Source organism: Hippichthys cyanospilos, chromosome 6, assembly GCF_059441005.1.
Source record: "Hippichthys cyanospilos isolate Australia breed blue-spotted pipefish chromosome 6, RoL_Hcya_1.0, whole genome shotgun sequence".
Classification (NCBI taxonomy): Eukaryota; Metazoa; Chordata; class Actinopteri; order Syngnathiformes; family Syngnathidae; genus Hippichthys; species Hippichthys cyanospilos.
Window position 1 is genome coordinate 23,195,228 of NC_142374.1, and position 18,125 is coordinate 23,213,352.

At 41.3% G+C, this 18,125-nt stretch overlaps 2 protein-coding genes and 1 long non-coding RNA gene across 5 annotated transcripts in view; 1 reads left to right on the forward strand and 2 right to left on the reverse strand.

The window, feature by feature from the left end:
• LOC148422867 (A disintegrin and metalloproteinase with thrombospondin motifs 20) overlaps positions 1-8,729 on the forward strand; it is a 95,729-nt gene extending 87,000 nt beyond the window's left edge. Inside the window, exons 31-40 of one of the 3 annotated variants that reach the window (XM_088416793.1) lie at positions 881-1,051; positions 1,125-1,307; positions 1,989-2,118; positions 3,713-3,807; positions 3,890-3,984; positions 4,720-4,853; positions 5,243-5,334; positions 5,437-5,541; positions 5,784-5,921; positions 6,002-8,729. In XM_088416793.1, coding sequence (XP_088272919.1) covers positions 881-1,051; positions 1,125-1,307; positions 1,989-2,118; positions 3,713-3,807; positions 3,890-3,984; positions 4,720-4,853; positions 5,243-5,334; positions 5,437-5,541; positions 5,784-5,873 — 1,095 coding nt within the window. In that variant the 3' untranslated portion in view covers positions 5,874-5,921; positions 6,002-8,729. Of the gene's footprint in view, positions 1-880; positions 1,052-1,124; positions 1,308-1,988; positions 2,119-3,712; positions 3,808-3,889; positions 3,985-4,719; positions 4,854-5,242; positions 5,335-5,436; positions 5,542-5,783 lie in introns of all 3 variants that reach the window. The other 2 variants (XM_088416794.1, XM_088416792.1) reach the window with 2 other exon arrangements.
• Positions 725-16,674, reverse strand: LOC148422868 (uncharacterized). Its single transcript, XR_015865869.1, has 4 exons — positions 16,632-16,674; positions 10,237-10,351; positions 1,152-1,296; positions 725-1,061 (listed from the first exon to the last, which is right to left on the reverse strand). It is a non-coding gene; the product is annotated as an uncharacterized LOC148422868 (long non-coding RNA).
• Positions 13,725-15,589, reverse strand: LOC148422869 (uncharacterized). The gene has a single exon (XM_088417395.1). It carries the CDS (start codon positions 15,567-15,569, stop codon positions 14,544-14,546), a length of 1,026 nt encoding a protein of 341 aa, XP_088273521.1. The 5' UTR covers positions 15,570-15,589; the 3' UTR covers positions 13,725-14,543.
• Positions 16,675-18,125: the final 1,451 nt, after the last annotated feature.

Genomic DNA, 18,125 nt, shown 5'->3' on the forward strand with positions numbered 1-18,125 from the left:
TTATATGTTTTTTTTATGTTTTGGATACACTGACAAGCTAACTTGTTGGAAATCTGAAACACACTTAACTTAATGGGAGTTTTATTCTGTTTTGCTATAGTTTTTACATTGTTGCCAAAGTGTTGGTGCTCTTATACACGGTAGCATAGAAAATACCAGAATTTGACCCTAAAATTAAAGGTGCGTCTTATATTTGAGGAATCGCGGTATTACGGTAATTGTTGATGATTTAGAAGTAAGAAATAAGTAAGTAATAAATAAAACAAGAAACACTCTCTCCCGCACGGGTTCCCATGGTTCTGTAAATGACATCACAACGAGTTGAGTAGCATTCACGGTCATGTGTCGCTGCTAGCTTAGCTTTTCATCTTCCCTCCTCGATGTCATGTGGCTTTGTCCTCCAATGGCAAGGCGTAAAAGAGGATCACCTTCTTTTGCGGGAATGTTTGCCGTGCTCAAATGCCTGCTGGCGTTGCCCCGAGAACCAGAAAAAAAACAGGAAATCATTCAGTCAGATAAAAAAGTCCTACCGAATTTTTCACTTTTAGTGTACAAGGTATGACACAGAACTTGTTTTGTTCCCCCAAGTTGTTTTTTTACCCTCTAAAAAGTGGGGTACTTGTCTGAAAAATCTATATTTTACCAGTGGGAGGGGGGGGGGGGGGGGGGGGGGGTACATAACTGACAGAAGGTTGAGAACCACTGATAAAAACCCTCTTTAAAAATCTCACTGGTGCAAAGGGGAATCAGCTGATCTTTCTTTTTTTATAGCTGCACATGTTGCATCCTTAAATGGATCCATGTGGTTGAGCCAAAGAATGCCGCAAAGTCCAACAGCGCCCCCGCTCTGTCAGCCCCGTCTTAATCTTTGTCCTTGCAGTGTAACGCCACCTGCGGAGACGGCGTGAGGATCAGGGATGTGGGCTGCGTGGGGCCGGGGATGACGCCGGCGCAGGCCGATTACTGCGAGCCGTCGACCCGCCCGCCGTGGCGTCAGTCGTGCCACGGAGCTCCGTGCCGCCACGCGTGGACGGCAGGCGACTGGTCGCAGGTGTGGAAAGCTAAATTTTGTACACAGAGGAATAATACGCCGTAACGACTTCCTGTCAATCTGCGCATGTCAGTGCTCGGCTAGCTGCGGCGTCGGCTACCAGCAGCGTGCGGTGTCGTGCTCGATAGCCTCTGGGGCCCCGCGTCGTGATGTCGCCGGGAGCCGCTGCCCGGAGAACCGTCCGCCGAGCACCAGGCCGTGCATCCTCAAGGATTGCCCGCGCGACTCCTACTGGAAGGTCGGACCTTGGAGCAAGGTTAGCATTAGCATGACCAGAGTGTCGCTCGCTCGGTTCAAAGTGTCTTAGCTTAGTTAGTCCGTACGGACATTGTACGTCCATAAATGAAGTGTATGAAATGTGTTTAACCCCGCGGTCTCAATTTCGACCCGATTTGGGCCATTGATCTCGAAACATCCAATCAAAAACATTCCAAAAAACTCGGGAGTAGTTCATTCCTGAAGGCTTTCAAAAGGAATCTATTTGATGGCAAAGTTTGACCATTGACACCCAGGGGTAATACAACTTTGTGTTCAATAAAACCTTAGTATGGCATTTTTTTTCAAACAACACACAGTGCATTAGTGTGTGGCGAGCGGCCGCTAACTCTCCCCACATCCCCAAGCACTACCCCGCAATGCTTTTTGGCGGAGAGTTTTCTTAAAAGGCCAACATCCTGTGTTGTTCGTATTAATATTTCCTCATACCCTCCTCCCTCCCCCACATGTATATCTCTGCGCAGCTCTCTCACTCACAGCCATAAGTGCGTTGGCCTCATGTAATTCCATGACCATACATGTATATATATACACACACACACAAGATCGAGTATTAACAGGCTGTAAGACGCCATGTTAGCATGTTTACATTTATGGTATATATGCATGCTTATAGTATTGATTTATGTGGCCGAGTTAACGGTCATCGTCTCGATCCCAGTGCTCTCAGACATGCGGGTCAGGAGTGACGGAGCGCAGCGTGGACTGCGTGACATCCAAAGGCGCAGCGTCCAAGCAGTGCCGGCCCTCGGAAAGACCCGAATCCCGGGCTGCGTGTCAAGAGGACGAATGTAAGTCAAAATCCCGCCCTCCCTACCCCCGCAGTCACGATATCAAATTGACCGCGTTGTGTATATTGGCCGGCACCGTATCTGATTGTGTTTATAGAAACTCAAGTGTTTTTCCCCTTTCCGCTTGGTTTTCACACATTAGCCAGAACGGCGTCTGGACCCCGAAGGCCTCTTGAAGCAATTACCTCGCAGAAGGATAGATATCCCTATCAAAACGCCGCCTTCATTGTGAAAAAATTCACACGAGTCGGCAAAGGGCCAGACTTTCTGCGTTTGCCCGGCCGACCGGCTTCTGCCAAGCCCGTCCGTGGCGGGATTAAAACGATATGCTCGGACCGGAGCCAGCGCCGCGGTCGAGGATTCGCGCTAATCAGCGCGCAGCGGGCAACACGCATCACGGAACGTTTAATACAAGCGTTCTCCATTTAAGGAAACGCTCGTTCATCGGAGCGCTGTTTATTTTAGTCGTCTTTTCATTTCGTCAATGAGCGTTGTGTTCATGCGACTCACACTCTCAACAAACTTTTGATTGCGAACCTCGGGTTAGGGTCAAACGAGGGTTAGAGGGTCAAATGCAGGGTCTCAAAGTGTGGATTTCAATCCAGGGTTACGTTGTGCCGCATTTTGACCATTTTGGGTCATTTTGTTCCACATCATTATCATAGTGTTTTAGCTAAGGAACGGCACACTTCTGGTTGAAATTTCAGCTTCCTGTTGTCCTCTGTCAATTCTTTCCCTTTGATGTGAAATGAAGTTGGGATTTCAATCAAGGGTTTCATACTAGGGTTACGTTGTGCGGTATTTTGACCATTTTGGGTCATTTTCTTCCACAACATTATCATACAGTAGTATTTTATTCAAGGAATGACACACTCAGGGTAATATGATAACTAATTGGGTGTTAGGCTTAAATTAGGGCTTCAAAGTTGAGTTAAACTTGGGGTCAGGCTTTCACAGTGAAGTTTCATACTTGCGTTAGTCTTTCAAACTATCAATAGGGCTTCAAAATGGGGCTTTAAACTAGGATTAGGTCTTAAAATTTGGATTAGGGTTTAAAAATAGGGATTTAAATGAGAATTAGCGAAAACACTTGAGTTAGGGTCTAAAGGTAGGCTTTCAAACTAATGTCAGGGTTTCAAACTAGAGTAATGGTTTCAAACTCAGGAAACAATTTGATAGCGAAGCAAGGGCTTCAAAGGCAGGCTTTAAATTAGGGTTTGGATTTCAAACTAAGGTTTCAAACCCGGGTTAGGGTTTCAAACCAAAGTAAGGATTTGAAATTTAGGTTTCAAATCAGATTTACGGTTTCATAAAAGGTGTAGTTTAAAAACCACTTTGAATACCTTGTCCTAACTTAAACCCCTAATCCTAGTTTAAAACCCTACTTTGAAACCCTAATCTTATTTCAAAACCCTTAAACGAGTTAGGATTAGTATTCTCCAACCAGGGAACAACTGTGCGAAATAGTGGAGTTACTGTATCTCTCTTTTAGCATTTAGTTAGATCGTGCTAGTGCAGTTAGCTAGCTTGCGCTAGTGCAATTTGATCAATTTAGTCAAAGGAGCTCCGCCCCCCTCCCGCCATTTCCCTCCAGGTCAACTATTCCTCTCGTGCCGGGAGGTTCAGATGCGACAGGGCGTCAGGATGGACGGGGAATATTACCTTAAAGTCAAGCCTCGCATCCTTCAGGTACGTTCGGTAACCTCACATTCTATTCGCGTATTTTTCGACTTTACAAACGTACGCTCATCTATTCGCTTTGCATGCAAAGATTTACTGCGCCGACATGCAAAGCGATTTCCCCAAGGAGTACGTGACACTGCGCAGCGGACAGACGGACAATTACTCGGAAGTGTACGGCTACAGGTACGTGATTTACAATTTACAGGGAAAAACGAAGCCTCATGAAGCACTTGTGATGGATTTTTACTCCTCAAGATGGGGCTCTTGCTTGAAAGATAAAGGCGAAAGCAATGGAAATGGATTACATTTCTACTGCATTTCTGAACTCAATCAATGCCAGGGACGTATTTTCACGTATTTTTAATAGTCAGAACATTAAAGAAGTTAAGGAGTATCACAGGTGCTTCATTTTCGAGGCGAGGCGACAATTTCCGATCACTGACACAGAGCATTCAAAAACAGAAAAATTGAAGACATTCTCAGAGTAGACAACACCATTTAAAATGGTGAAATGGTTTTCAAATGGGATTAGCAATTAGCTTTAGCAATAGCATCAATGAATTGTCATGTCATAACGATAAAAAATACCGTAATAAAAAAAAATGAAGTAATAATTTGTATTTTAACCCTTAAGTGAAGTTCAAACAGATCGTTTTTAGCATTTAGCAATTAGTTTTAGCAGTTAGCTTTAGCATCAAATACCATTGTCTTTACACTTGTATTTAATTTATAAGACCGCCACCTAACTTCAAATATGAATTTTCAAGTAATCTCAATTTACAAAATGAAAACCCTAAGACGCCATTATTGACTTTATATTTGGAACTCTAACATAACAAACTGCTAGCATTTATTTCCAACACTTTCTATAGCCAAAGTTGGTTTGAATCAAACGAAAGTAAATTTTTCCGAACTCAGGTTGCTGAACCCCTTCGAGTGCCCCTTCAACGGCAGCCGCAGAGCGGACTGCAACTGCCGCAACGACTACGGCGCGGCGGGCTACACCCTCTTCCACAAGGTCCGTTTGGACCTGAGCGCCCTGAGGATATTGAGTAAGTCACCGCCCCGTTGCCCAATGGGCTCCAAACGCCTCATCGGGGCTCGCGTTCCTAAAATCCGCCTTTGAGGTCGCCGTGGTAACGGAATAGGGTTCCGTCCCGCGTCGACTGGCCCAGAGAGCCCATCAATTCAAGATGGAGGCCCTGTCTACTCTGACAGCCTGTTAAAATTAATACCACACACCTTTCTATCAATTAACTCATTCAGTGCCAAACACGTATTTTTACGTTATTTAAATTTTTTTGTTGTTGTCAAGTCCAGACATTCAATTGATTACTTCAGTTATTAACTCCAACAAATGTATGTTTATATGATATATGAGTGTAAAAATGTCCAGAGAGCAAACATTTCACGTTCTTTTTTTTCATCGAAATTTTCTCAGTCACTGACCTACGCTTCTCACACACTCCGGTTGGTCGCCCCGTGCCCTATGCCTCTGCTGGTGACTGTTACAGCGCCGCCAAGTGTCCGCAGGTTGGTGGCACCATATAAATATATAATTTTTTTGTACGTCTTATTTTCGGGGATTTGCTATATATATTCCGGTTCTTGCTGCCGACTTGCGCAATCCTGCAGGGCCAGTTCAGTATCAATCTGATCGGCACCGGGTTCAGAGTGTCCGAAGCCACCAAATGGACGTCTCAGGGCAATTACGTCTCGGTCAAAGTTCATAGGTCGGAGGTAAGGAACTCTTTTTATACAAATTTAAAACTCGCTGAAAAATTGAAGCCTCGTGAAACACTTGTGATACTTTTTAGCTCCTCTAGGTGGCAGCGGAAATGTAATCCATTTGCATTGCACTAGACTTTATTTTTAAACCAAGAGCACCCTCTACAGGAGTAGGAAAATCACATGAGCTTCATGAGGCTTCATTTAAATGTTATTCTAACTATGTCTTATATTTCGATGCGTGATTACCGTAGGACGGGACAAGGATCTATGGCCGCTGTGGTGGTTTCTGTGGGAAATGTCTTCCTCAGGCGCACAGTGGGCTTCTCCTTGAGGTCCACTGAAGATCCCCGAGACTGATGACCAGCAAAAACCGGCAAGGAATCTAATTGGTATCAGTAATGAGAAACCGAAGCCTCGTGAAGCACCTGTGGTAAAATGGTTCATGAGGCTTCAATTTCCCATTTTCCAGCCGTCCCAACTTCACCAAAACCCGTCTTGAAAGCGGAACTCTACAGGACGTACGTTAGAAATGAAAATCGAAAACTGTGGACACTGTTGTGCGAGACTCAAAGGGACACAAAATCCTTCAACCAAATGAGGAGTTGGTACTTTTCTTCTGTTTCGGTGGTGTTATTTTCCTTGATAGAATTATACTGAAAAAAAGTGTCAAATATGCATGTTTACCATGATTTGTGTGCCTATATAAAAAAAAAAAAAAAAAGTCAGCAGCAGTTGTAGCTAGACTTAATGAGCACCGCTTATTTTAGCTTGTTTCAGCTAACATTAGCTTGTCCTAGGCTCACTTAGTTTCATTTCATTCAACCTTTTGTAGCGTCTTAGTTGTCCAAATTTGGCTTGTCTCAGCTTGACCCAGCCATGCCTAGCTTAACTTTCTTTCTGTGTTAGCTTAAACTATCTTTATTTTGCAAAACCTGTCATTCATTTGTTTAGCTTATGGCTTAGGGCTTGTTTCAGATCAGTTTCCCTTATTATCTTATTTTAGCTAGCCTCGTCTAACTTGATTTTATTCAACTTTTCTTAGTGTTAGCAAAAGCTAGCTTTAGTTGGCAAAATTTAGCTTGTCTTAGTTAGCCTAGTTTAAGCCTTCCTTACTGTTAGCTAAAACTAGCTTCAGTTTATTAACTTGGCTAAGTTTAACTTATATACGCAGATAGGCTCATGTTAGCTAACATTAGCTTGACCTAGCCCCACGAGCTTAATTTTGTTCAATATTTTGTAGTGTTAGCTAAAACTATTCAGTTTGCAAAACTTGGCTAACATCAGTTTAACCTAGCCTCTGTTTGATGAGTTTAGCTTATCACGGCAAACCTTAGCGTTAACGAGCCTCACCTAGCTTCATTTTGTTCAACCTTGTTTTGTTCGCTAAAACTAGCTTGACTTTGTAAAATATTCGCTTAACCTTGCCTTCCTTTGCTTAGTTTTGCTTATTTTATATCAGCCTGCTTCAGATTGTTTGCTTGAAGAGCTTAATATAGCTTCTCAGCTAACCCTAGCTTAACCTAGCCTGAAGCTGAACTAAAGCTAGCTTTTTCCGAGTTAGCTAAAACTAGCTTCAGGTGGCAAGACCTGGATAAACTTAGCTTGATCTAGCTTCTGATTGCTTAGTTTATCTTATCTTAGCTTCTATAAGCCCTTTTCGATTTCTCTTGGTTATCTTTCTCTTTTTTTCAGCTACCGTAGCCGCTGTTCTTTCACCTTGTTTTATGATAGCTTAGACAAGCTAAAATAGGCGAATTTTGCTCAAGCTAACCTAGCTTCATTTTAAGTAGACCTAGATTTAGGATTAAGTTGCTCATCTGACTAAAACGCCTTCTAAATGTTTTGACATTTGCACAAGAAATTCCCTGTACAAACTACACATCGTCATTTACGGATATAAGTGGTGCTAAAGTTACTTAAATACATCAAAAACAACGACAACAAGAATATTTAAAATCTTTAATCTTTCACGTAAGGTTTTGCATCCTGGTTTCCTCTCAAAAACACAAAATAAGTACAAAAAAAAACATAGGAAGACCACTCAATGATTTATCTTTTAAAAACAATTGTGTTTTTTGTCTTTATGAATTTCATTTTTATCTTTGACCATCTTTATTCGATTGCAAAATCCGACTCAAGCAGATAAGATCTCATTTCCCGAATGGTGCTTTTTTTTTTTCTTTCTCAAGACTACTCAAAAACGAAGCCTCATGAAGCCCTTGAAATATTTTTTTCCTCCTCTAGATGATGGTTTACATATACATATACATAAAAGCTAGTGCAGTGGAAATAGATTACATTTCCACTGCATTTTATAGTAGTGCCACCTAGTGGGGCGAAAATGTATCACAAGTGCTTCATGAGGCTTCGTTTCCCCGTAACTGGAACGATTACCTCTCAAAAACTCGAAATCTGCAGCCTGACCCGTTACAAACAAACAAAACAAAAAAAAAAGCTTTAACCAAAGTTAGACGTTAGGTGGACTTGTATTATTGTTGTTCTTTTGGTTCGAGAAAAAAAATGAGAATATTAAAAGTCACTGAGCAGCTAGAAAACCTTCATCGCTATGAAGGCCAAGTGTGCTATGAGCTCTGTATCAGAAAATGTAAGGAATACTTGACGCACTATGTGCAAAACGTTTTTGTAGAAATGTAATCCATTTTTTCTTTGTTTTAATAACCGTGAAGAGTTGTAACTTATACATGTTTTTGTTTGTAATATTCATACTTGAAACGTGTGATAGATACTAGCGATGGGAAAACGAAGCCTCATGAAGCACTTGTGATTTTTTTTTTTTTTACTCCTCTCGATGGTGCTCTTGGTTTTCAAAGTAAAAGCTAGTGCAATGGAAATGTATTCGATTTCCAATGTATATCGAAACAAAATGTCATGTAGAGGAGGGGGGAATCAAAAGTGCTTCATGAGGCTTCATGTTTCCATCTCACCTAAATACAGTATGAAAAATGGGCATTGCATCGAGACGCAAGCACGCCTACCGTTTTATCCAAAGATTTTTTTTTTTAATGAATGCTAATGTTACCTATACAGTATGTACAGTACAGTATGTAGCCTGTAAAAAAAAAAAAAGAAAAAAAAAGATTGATTTATGATGGTGCTTTGTTACTAATCATACCAATACTTTTTGTCTTGCAATTACTAACACTTTTGGAAAATTAATAAATAATGACATGAATGCAGTTCATTTGTGTGTGTGTGTGTGTTTGGTCCCGCCCATTATTGGAAATTTGCACCAAAGAAAATAAACATGAAACATTTTGTGGTGAAAAAAATGGCCATGTATAGTAAGGCAATTTTTTTTATAAATATGAAAAAAAACTACCATGTAAGGCTTTTTTTTCTCTTGAAAAAAACAACCATGTATAGTAAGGCTTTTTTATATTAAAAAAAGACTATAAAAAGTAAGTTTTGTTGTGAAAATGATTAAAATTATTGTTTTGTTATCTTGTTTTTTGGGTAAAGCCTGATCCCTAGTGGATGTAAATAGGTACTGCAACCACCGAATCTGGGGAAATCCATCCACTCTCATCATCCATTCATTCTGCTTAAACCTATTCGTAATTTAAAAAACCTATTCGTAATTTAAAAAAAGGAATAAAATAGAATTTCACAGTCAAAATCCAACGTAAAGAAAAAAAAACCTCAAATATCGTTATCTATGCATTACAATGAAATCGTAAGAACACGCACATAAATGAACAATCAGAATGATGATGAATAATAACGAAAAATAACAAAATCATAACAAAAAACAACTGTGTCAGGAATAACAAAAATTAAAGAAGTGAAAGAATTCAGAAATAATGACGATTGAAAACATGAATTTGGAAACGTTTGAATTCATGATTTCAAAAATAACAAAATCGTAGAATACAGAGTAATTATATCATAAACAATGCATTATTTATAAAAACAGCAGTGTTTTTAATACAAAGCAACAACAAAAGTAACAACAATCAAAACATGGTGACAAGGTAGATGTAGTAACCAAATGCTACCAGCAGGTGGTAGTAACATACCGCATAACCGTAACGCATTTCCAGTGTTCAGATTTTACAATATGGTTAAGTTTTCAAACTGGGGATTCTAACTGGATTTAGACTTTCAAAATTGTTTTAGAATATGGTTAGGGTTTGAAAGTAGGGTTCTGACAAAGAGTATAGGTTTAAAACTATGGTTTTGCACTGTAAGCGTTTGAATGTATAGTCGAGTTTTGAACTTGACTGAAGTTTTCATTCTAGGGTTAAAGTTTCAAAGTAGGATTTTATGAAAATGAAAGTAAGGCTTTAAAGTCGGGTTAGGATTTCAAAAGTAAACCCCAGTAATGGGTTTCAAAGTGCTGTTTATTCTGAGTTAAGTGTTTGTTGTAAACTCAGCTCGGGGATGTCAAATATTGGCAGTGATGTCACCAATGAAGAATCATGACTTTTTTTTTTCTAATCTTTAGGACATGCATGCACACAATTGCCGTGTGTCAGCAGAGTCTGAAAAAAAAAGTGATGGGGGGGGGGGGGGGGGGGAGGGAGGGAGGGCGAGTGTTTGGGACCAGGCAGGACCCCATAAGAATGGAGAAGGTGGCCTCATTATTTTTAACAACTTTAACACTCTTGAGAAGTTTTCAATGTTGTGCTTCATGCAGTCAAGGAACAACCCCCCCTCACCCCCACCCCCCAGCAATAATGTCACCTTTGTTGTACGGTTTCCCACAACCAGCCGAGAACGAAACCATTTCGTGACACTGAAGACTGGATTGAAACCCGGGGGGTGCGTCCCATTTCTCTCGCCAAACGTCAGCCGCGACCTAATGAGGAAAAAAAAAATTTTTTTTTTGGTTTTTTTTCGGTGGGTATGTAAACGTTGCATAAACGACTCCCACGAACATCACGCGATCCATTTTGTGTCAGGCTGATTTACGGACGATTTGGGAAAAATCTCCCACACGAGATCCCGCTTCATGAGCGCTAACAGCTGTTGGCCGACATCAAACGAAGCCGGCGTGCATTCGCGTCGCGCCACAACGAAAATCGTCATCGGAACGACGCATGATCATAAACAACGATGATGGACGACAACTGTACGCGAGACAATTGACTGACATCTCCCAAATAGTAGACCCAAGTCTGAAAACCTCAGCCTAGTTTTAAAAAGCTAGCAAGTGTGCGATTAGCTCATCAATAAGTTGAGCTACATTCACATGCTCTTGTCATACGTGTCAAATAATGGCTGATAAAAATTTTCGATTCTATTTCAATCGCACCGATTTTGCCGTGTGGACACGATTCAGCTCGGGCTCGGTTGTTGTCATGGGTGAGCGTTTTAAAGCCCGCCAAGTGAAGCATGCGACGTTACGCATCAGTGATTTCGTGCACCTACAAGTTACTATTTTGAAGCCCTAACCTTACATTGAAACCCTATCCCCAGCTTAAAAGCCTACTTTGAAACTCTAGCCAAAGTTTAAAACCCTATCCCTACCGAAAACCGGGGCGGTTGAAATGCGAGGATCCAAATTTGACTCCGATAGAAGCAGTATCCCGCCACCTCCGAGAACTCCGCTAAGCCTGACAATGCCATAATGACTGAAATTTTGCTCCACACCGCCACCTAGGAGCAATACCGGCACCCAATCAGGGAAATTCACGAGGCTTTTTTTGTTTACCAAAGGTGGAATTTTCCCCCATCTGATTTCTATCTGGTGCGAGAGGTTAACTTTGCGTCCCTTTTATTATTTTTATGAGAGAGCTTGCGGAAATGATAGAGCGGCGTTCTGGATTTTTTTCAGACAACTTTGCAGAACATCCCAAATAAGGACAAAGCGCTTCAATCCACCTGGGGACAAATAAACAACTTCCTGAATCCTTTCATCAGAAGAGTGGACTTTTCAAGGAAATTTTACAAGCAGACAGGAACATTTGCCAAGTGGAAAGTCCCTAAAATGGACGCCAAAAAATGTCCACTGTAGTTTCAAAGAACATGTTAAAAGTTAGAAAAAAGATAAACAAAAGAGACATCGTTGCTGTTCTGCAGAAACAAAACGAACTATACATATTTCGGGTATGTTTGGGTGACTTAACATGATCCGGGTCAAATTGACCAAGGATTATTTTACGATTCCAGAGGTACAAACATATGCGCAGGTAGCTTTAGTAATTTTATGAATGGTTTTCCAATTTGAAAAGAAAAAAAAAACAGTTTTTGACATGGGTCTTACACACCGGGTCAAATTGACCCAGGATTTTACAACTAAAACAAACAAACAAACAAACAAAAAATATTAGCCTTTGTTACATTCTGAATTTATTTCCAATTGAAAAAAAAATAAAGTTTTACCGTTATTGGTTGTACAGATTTACGAGCCATTCGCCCTGGGTTAAAGTGACCCAGGATTTTTTTTACTATTCCCGATGAAAAAAAAAATCATACAGGTATAAATTAAGGATTGCATTTGTTGTTTTATGATTGTGTTTCCAATAAGAAGTTTTTGACAGTTTTGGATAAATACGCCTCTACGGGTCGTACTGACCCAGAGAAATCATTGGTGACTTAATATGTCCTGGGTCAAATTGACCCAAGGACATTTTTGCAGTTTTTGAGAAACTAAATCAAAATATCTGGTTGAGACGATGCATTTTTTATATATACATATGTTTGGATGACTTAATACTTCCCGGGTCAAATTGACCCAGGGACATTGTCGCTGTTTTTGAAAGAACCGACACAAAATATCTGGTTGGGATTATGCATATTTATATATATGTAAATTTGGGTGACTTAATACTTCCCGGGTCAAATTGACCCAGGGAAATTATTGCTGTTTTTTGCAAACAAAACAGAACAGAAGGGTTCAAGAAACCTAGCATTTTTGTTAGCATTTTCTTTATTCTATATTTCTAATAAACAATAAAAAAAAATTGAAAAAGTCCTTCAATCCCTCATCTGCAGTCGATATCATTTCAGATAACAAAAAAATGTCCAGCAAAAATGCAAATCATTCATTTTTTTTCCAACAAATGTGATTCCAAACAGCCCGCGGCGTCCGCCAAGCTCTGATTTTCTGATTTGCTCGGTACATTCCGCAGTCTTGGCAGCTAGCGGGCGAGACGGCGAGCGCGCTCGCCCGGGTAACCATCTGACGTGGGCACACATACTTTCCGCGGCTAATTGACCCCTTTTTTTTTCCCCCGCGCGCCACCGACGGCATCTGATGAAAGCGACCCTCGTTCGAGCAACCAAAAACCAAACGGCGACTTCTCCGAGACGTCTCGTTGGGCTCGGTTCTCCCCGACGGCGATTCGAGCGGCTGGCGCGGACAAAAGATGACATTGCGTGTTTTTTTTTTTTTTTGCCATTCTGAGGCTGTCACAAAGTATTAGGCCAGACTTTCATGCGAGGATTATAAATTTGCCCGTTGCGCATAATAGTCGGTTTAGCTAATCTGTTCCTTTGTTGACTATGTTTTTTTATTGTTGTTGTTGCTCCTTTTAATAACTTCTTGCAAGCGAGCACTTTTTCCAGCATCACAATGCGGAAAACGGAAGAAGGCGGGACAAAGAATGCTGTTTGACGCAGATAAGACGCTTACGACAGCAAGTAATAAAAAAAAATATATAAAAAAAATCTTAATCTACTTTGGTCAAGTCACCGTGGAAAAGCGGAGATGTTCAGATACAAATTTCTAAAATTGTGCAGTATTTTCACCGTTTTGGGGTCGTTTCATTTCATAATTTGATAATAAAGCCATCAGGTGAAATTTCAGCTCCTAAGTGTCTTTGTGCAATCATTTTTTTTGCTCCTCTAGATGGAAGCTAAAACTTGAATGCATTTCTATTGCACGAGCTAGCCTGTATTTTTAAAGCAACAGCACCCTCTAGAGGAGGGGAAAAACTATTTTTATACATGACAAAATCAGGCTGGATTAAACCTGTTTGGAGGCCCACACAAGCTCTTAACTTAAATCATTTTTTTTAAGTACGCCATGAAATTACTTGAATAAAGACTCAAATCATAAACGCTTTTTGAGAAGAAAAAATAGTTATAACACACGCACAAAAAAAAAGGTGCAAACCAGATGGAACTAACGTCAGTCGCCAAAAGTTGTTTTGTTTTGATTTGAGTTGTTGTGAGGACATTTTAGCCTAAATATTTAATCAAAACACATGGATACGTTTATAATATGCTCGGAGTTAAAACATAAATTTTATTGACATGAAATACAGACATGTTTATGACATGATAATGACAACCAGATTTCCTAGTTTGGGGTGTTATTCCATAAAACATCGACTTACACGTTAACAATGTACAAAATTCAAAGACTTCCTCAAATGAAAAATAAACAATAGCGGTGAACATCATGGTCATTTCCCAGCAACCGTGAAAAACTGAACAAAATAAAGGTCTACAAGCTTTTGCGAAAGCCGCGCTAACATATTTTGCCAATAAGTTCCGTAACATTCAGTAGGTTTCACGTTCCAATTATTTTACTCTTAATTTGAAAAGAAAACGATACCGATACAGAGAAAATCCTACATAGTCTTCATACCCCCCATTTGAAAACCACGATCTGATTAGATGGTTTTCCTAGTTTGGGGTGTTATCCTATAAAACATCGACTTACACGTTAACAATGTACAAAATTCAAAGACTTCCTCAAATGAAAAATAAACAATAGCGGTGAACATCATGGTCATTTCCCAGCAACCGTGAAAAACTGAACAAAATAAAGGTCTACAAGCTTTTGCGAAAGCCGCGCTAACATATTTTGCCAATAAGTTCCGTAACATTCAGTAGGTTTCACGTTCCAATTATTTTACTCTTAATTTGAAAAGAAAACGATACCGATACAGAGAAAATCCTACATAGTCTTCATACCCCCATTTGAAAACCACGATCTGATTAGATGGTTTTCCTTTTATGGATGAGAGCCGAAAGGGTTTCCAGACCCGTTACGATCGATTCGTTACCCGGAAGAAGACAAATAATCAACGCGAGTATTTTCAAGTAGTTGACTGTTTTTGAGGATTCTTGCTCCTGGGCTTAGGCACCGGCGAGGGATCCGTAGCATCGGTTTGTTCCGGCTGTGGAACGTTCTCAGCGGGCGTAGAAGCATCCGGATCCCGAATCCCGGGTACAGGTTCGGCCGTATTCATGGTCTCGTAATCCGGACTGCCAAACTCGGATGTTCGTTGCCGCACGGGAACCATTCCGAAGTCCCCCTTTCCCGAAACCACCGCGCGGTTTTTGTCGCTTCCGCATCGGCGACACAATACGGCGACCGGGACGAGGAGAAGAAGAAACAAAGCCGCTTCCCCCGCCAAGGCGGCTACGACGGTTTTGGACGCGAAACAACGCAGAGTTGACGCCGTCTCCGATGGAGTCCCCCAAGACGTTTTACATAGCGGTCGAACGCTATCGCTCTTCTCCGCGCTGAATCGGTTGTTTACCCTACAAGCGAATTTCTTCTCCGTGGTCAGGGATACGTTCAAGGTTTGCTTGGTAGCGCCCGGTAAGGTGACATCATCGATTATCCACGAGAAGAGCAAATCGTGGGGATTGGCCGCCCGGCAGCTCAGATTGACGAATCCCAGTTTCAGATCGCAGATGTAACTAAGTCGAGGTGGCGACACCTTATCCACGGCGCACAGACGGCCGGTCCACATGGTCGCCAGGGTCCGGTTGGGATGGCGCACGGTGGCCTGGTACCACCCGCCGCCGGAGAGCTTCAGGTTCTTCAGCAGAAGCGAGCCGGTCTTGGAGACGTCCTCCGCTTTCCCCGCCGATACTTTGCTTTGCTCCCGGTTGAAAACGACGGTCCCGTTGTGAGTCCAGCTCAGAAGATCCGTGTGGGCCAGCTGGTTATAAACAAAGGGAAGCTCGATGGTTTGTCCCACCGCCGCGTATAAATCGCACGCGTCCTGGTCGGCGGCGGAGATCGCAGAGGATCCGCGCAGGACCACGGCCACGAGCACCACGGCGTACATGACTCCGAGGTCTCCAGCGAGGCAAGGGTACAAGAAGATCATAGTGAAGACGTGCTCATTGCGAAGCGCTTAGAAAGAAGTGAATCTTCTTCAGGAAGGAACTCGGGTTGGTCAAGTCTACTTTCAGTTCTCGGAAGACGCTGGCGAGTGTTGGCGTGTTGCGACACTTTCAGATGACATTTGCAAGGCACATGATTTCCTCCTGAGGGCCATCCGTTGCGTTCGTGTCCACTATAGTGGACATTGGGTTTTGCTCTGTTTGTTTTGACTCATTAGAGCACAGGTATCAAACTCAAGGCCCGGGGGCCAGATCCGGCCCTCCGCATCATATTTTGTGGCCCGCGATATGCTGATTTGACTTCAAGTTTCTGGCTAAAACAGCAAATTTGCAAGTTGTCTTTAACGTTTAAAAATCTGTGGCGAAAATACGAGCATTTTTTAAATTCACAATCAGTTTTTGCCGGCCTCTGATTTCAAAACTTGGTGCGTATTTTACAAAAGCATTTAAAAAAGATTTGACTTCACAGTCAAACCGGACAGAAACCAGAACTACAATGTGGCCCATAGTAAAAATGAGTTTGACACCCCTGCATTAGAGCTACCCCATTAAGTCCTAGTGTCCTCAGTAGAGGACATTTCAGATAATGTCACATGTGAGGGGGGAATGCAATTCAATTTGCTGTCTTGCTGAGACATAAGGGACATCAAAGTGGACGCAGACGAAGAAGCAATTATGACTTATTTTTTTGTGTGTGTAGGTGTGTGTTTTTACAAATCTTAAATCAAATGTTTCAATTTTATAAACATTTCAAGGTTCCCTTCGAGAGGCGGGTGCGTTATCCTTGATCATATCCTCTAGATTTTCATGAAATAAAACATGTACTGTAGTGTTTTCAACGTTGATTGTTGATGACACCAAGTTAAATCACAAAAAGAATCCTTCTTTCACGTTGCCTCGTTTATTGTGTTTTTGAATCCTTGCATTTGTGGTGAAAACTGAAATAACAAACAAAAGGTGCATCGATCGTTTTACAAAAAACAACTCGACAAAATATATCTAAACATTGACTCTTACATAAGTAAACTATAAAAAAATAAACTTACGGCGTTCCTGCCTGATAAATTCACCCCGGATGGCGTCGGATGAATTCAATGCCGCACGAAGGGCACGGTCATCTTCCCTTTCACGCGCAACCCACACCGGAAACGGAAGTAGCATCGCAACCCGGAAGTGCGTCATCATAAACCGGAAGTACTTGTCGGGATTAACTTTACTCCCCAACAAAACAATAACAATAAACAAACATTTCGTTAATTTAGCCGTAAAGGCAACACGTACAATATTTGTACAATATTATCTACAATATTATCTATAGTTGTATATTTTTCATAATTTATACACACAATGTATTTTATTAAATACATTTATAGATGCAATTCATAAAAATTAGTTGTAGCTTGTACAGAAAAATCTAAATTTATCCCGAAGTGTGGGCGTGGCCAAAAGGGAAGCCATTAGCTGGCCATATTCCGTCCTTGAAGACGTCCTAACTCAGAATCAGGTTTTAGTTGCGTTTCGGAGCGTCGTTTCCACCCTTACTGACGCGAACGTCGTACGACTGAATGGAAAGTGTAAAAGGCGGAGCTCGTACGACCATGTGGGCGGGCCTTGATAAAAAAGCGTTAGCTACGTTTCAAGATTCAAAGGCTTTAAAAGGACAAGACGCATCTTAACCAATTGAGATTTAAAACATTTTTTATGAGGTAAATCTGTCACGATGTGGTATAGCAGGATCCAGAATCGACTTCCGTAGTTAATTTCTATTATTTATTAACAAAATCAAAATGCTCGGAACACTTTTTGTGACAATTTACGAGGTAAATCTGCGAGATGACAATTCAAAGTGGTTGTCTCTAAAATCTCCAGTAGTGTTTCCCGTAAAAACTTTTTTTGTTAGCTTGCAGAAAGACTTGTATTCCTGCGTAACTGATGACATCTCTTTTTCTTTTGTTTTTGGCGGACATCTTTGTGTAATTTCCGACAATTAGAGGTGATTCACAACAAGACTCGGTAAATCGGCGCGGCGTCAAAGCGGCCGAACACCTGTTTCTCTCCGCTTCTCCACCATTACACGTTTTCCTTCCCCGAGGGAACAGATGCTTGTCAAATGTTAGCGATGTCTGCGGGGGGGGGGGCTCGATGCTACGAATTCCTCTTCGCAAATGTTGTCAAACATGCCAACTGGCGATTATGAACAACGTGTTGCCGGACAAGAACACACTACTGGGTTATGTCATTAAAACGTGAAAGGTGGTTCTTCACTTTCATAAACCATAAATGTGTAAACGTTACGTTCCACGTTGAAGGTCGAATATGCGTTACATTAGACGTTGAAGGTCGATTCATTTCCATTTTATCTTGTCGACCCTGACAATTGATTTAGGTATAATGTTTTAAAAACAATACTGTATATATGTATTGAATCGTGAAATAGAATATGTCTATTTAGCTAGCTAGCAAAGCGTTGAGCTAGAAATCAGGCTAGCTAGCTAACAGTTTCTCTCTTTCTCTCTGTCTGCCTGGAAAGCTAGCTATCT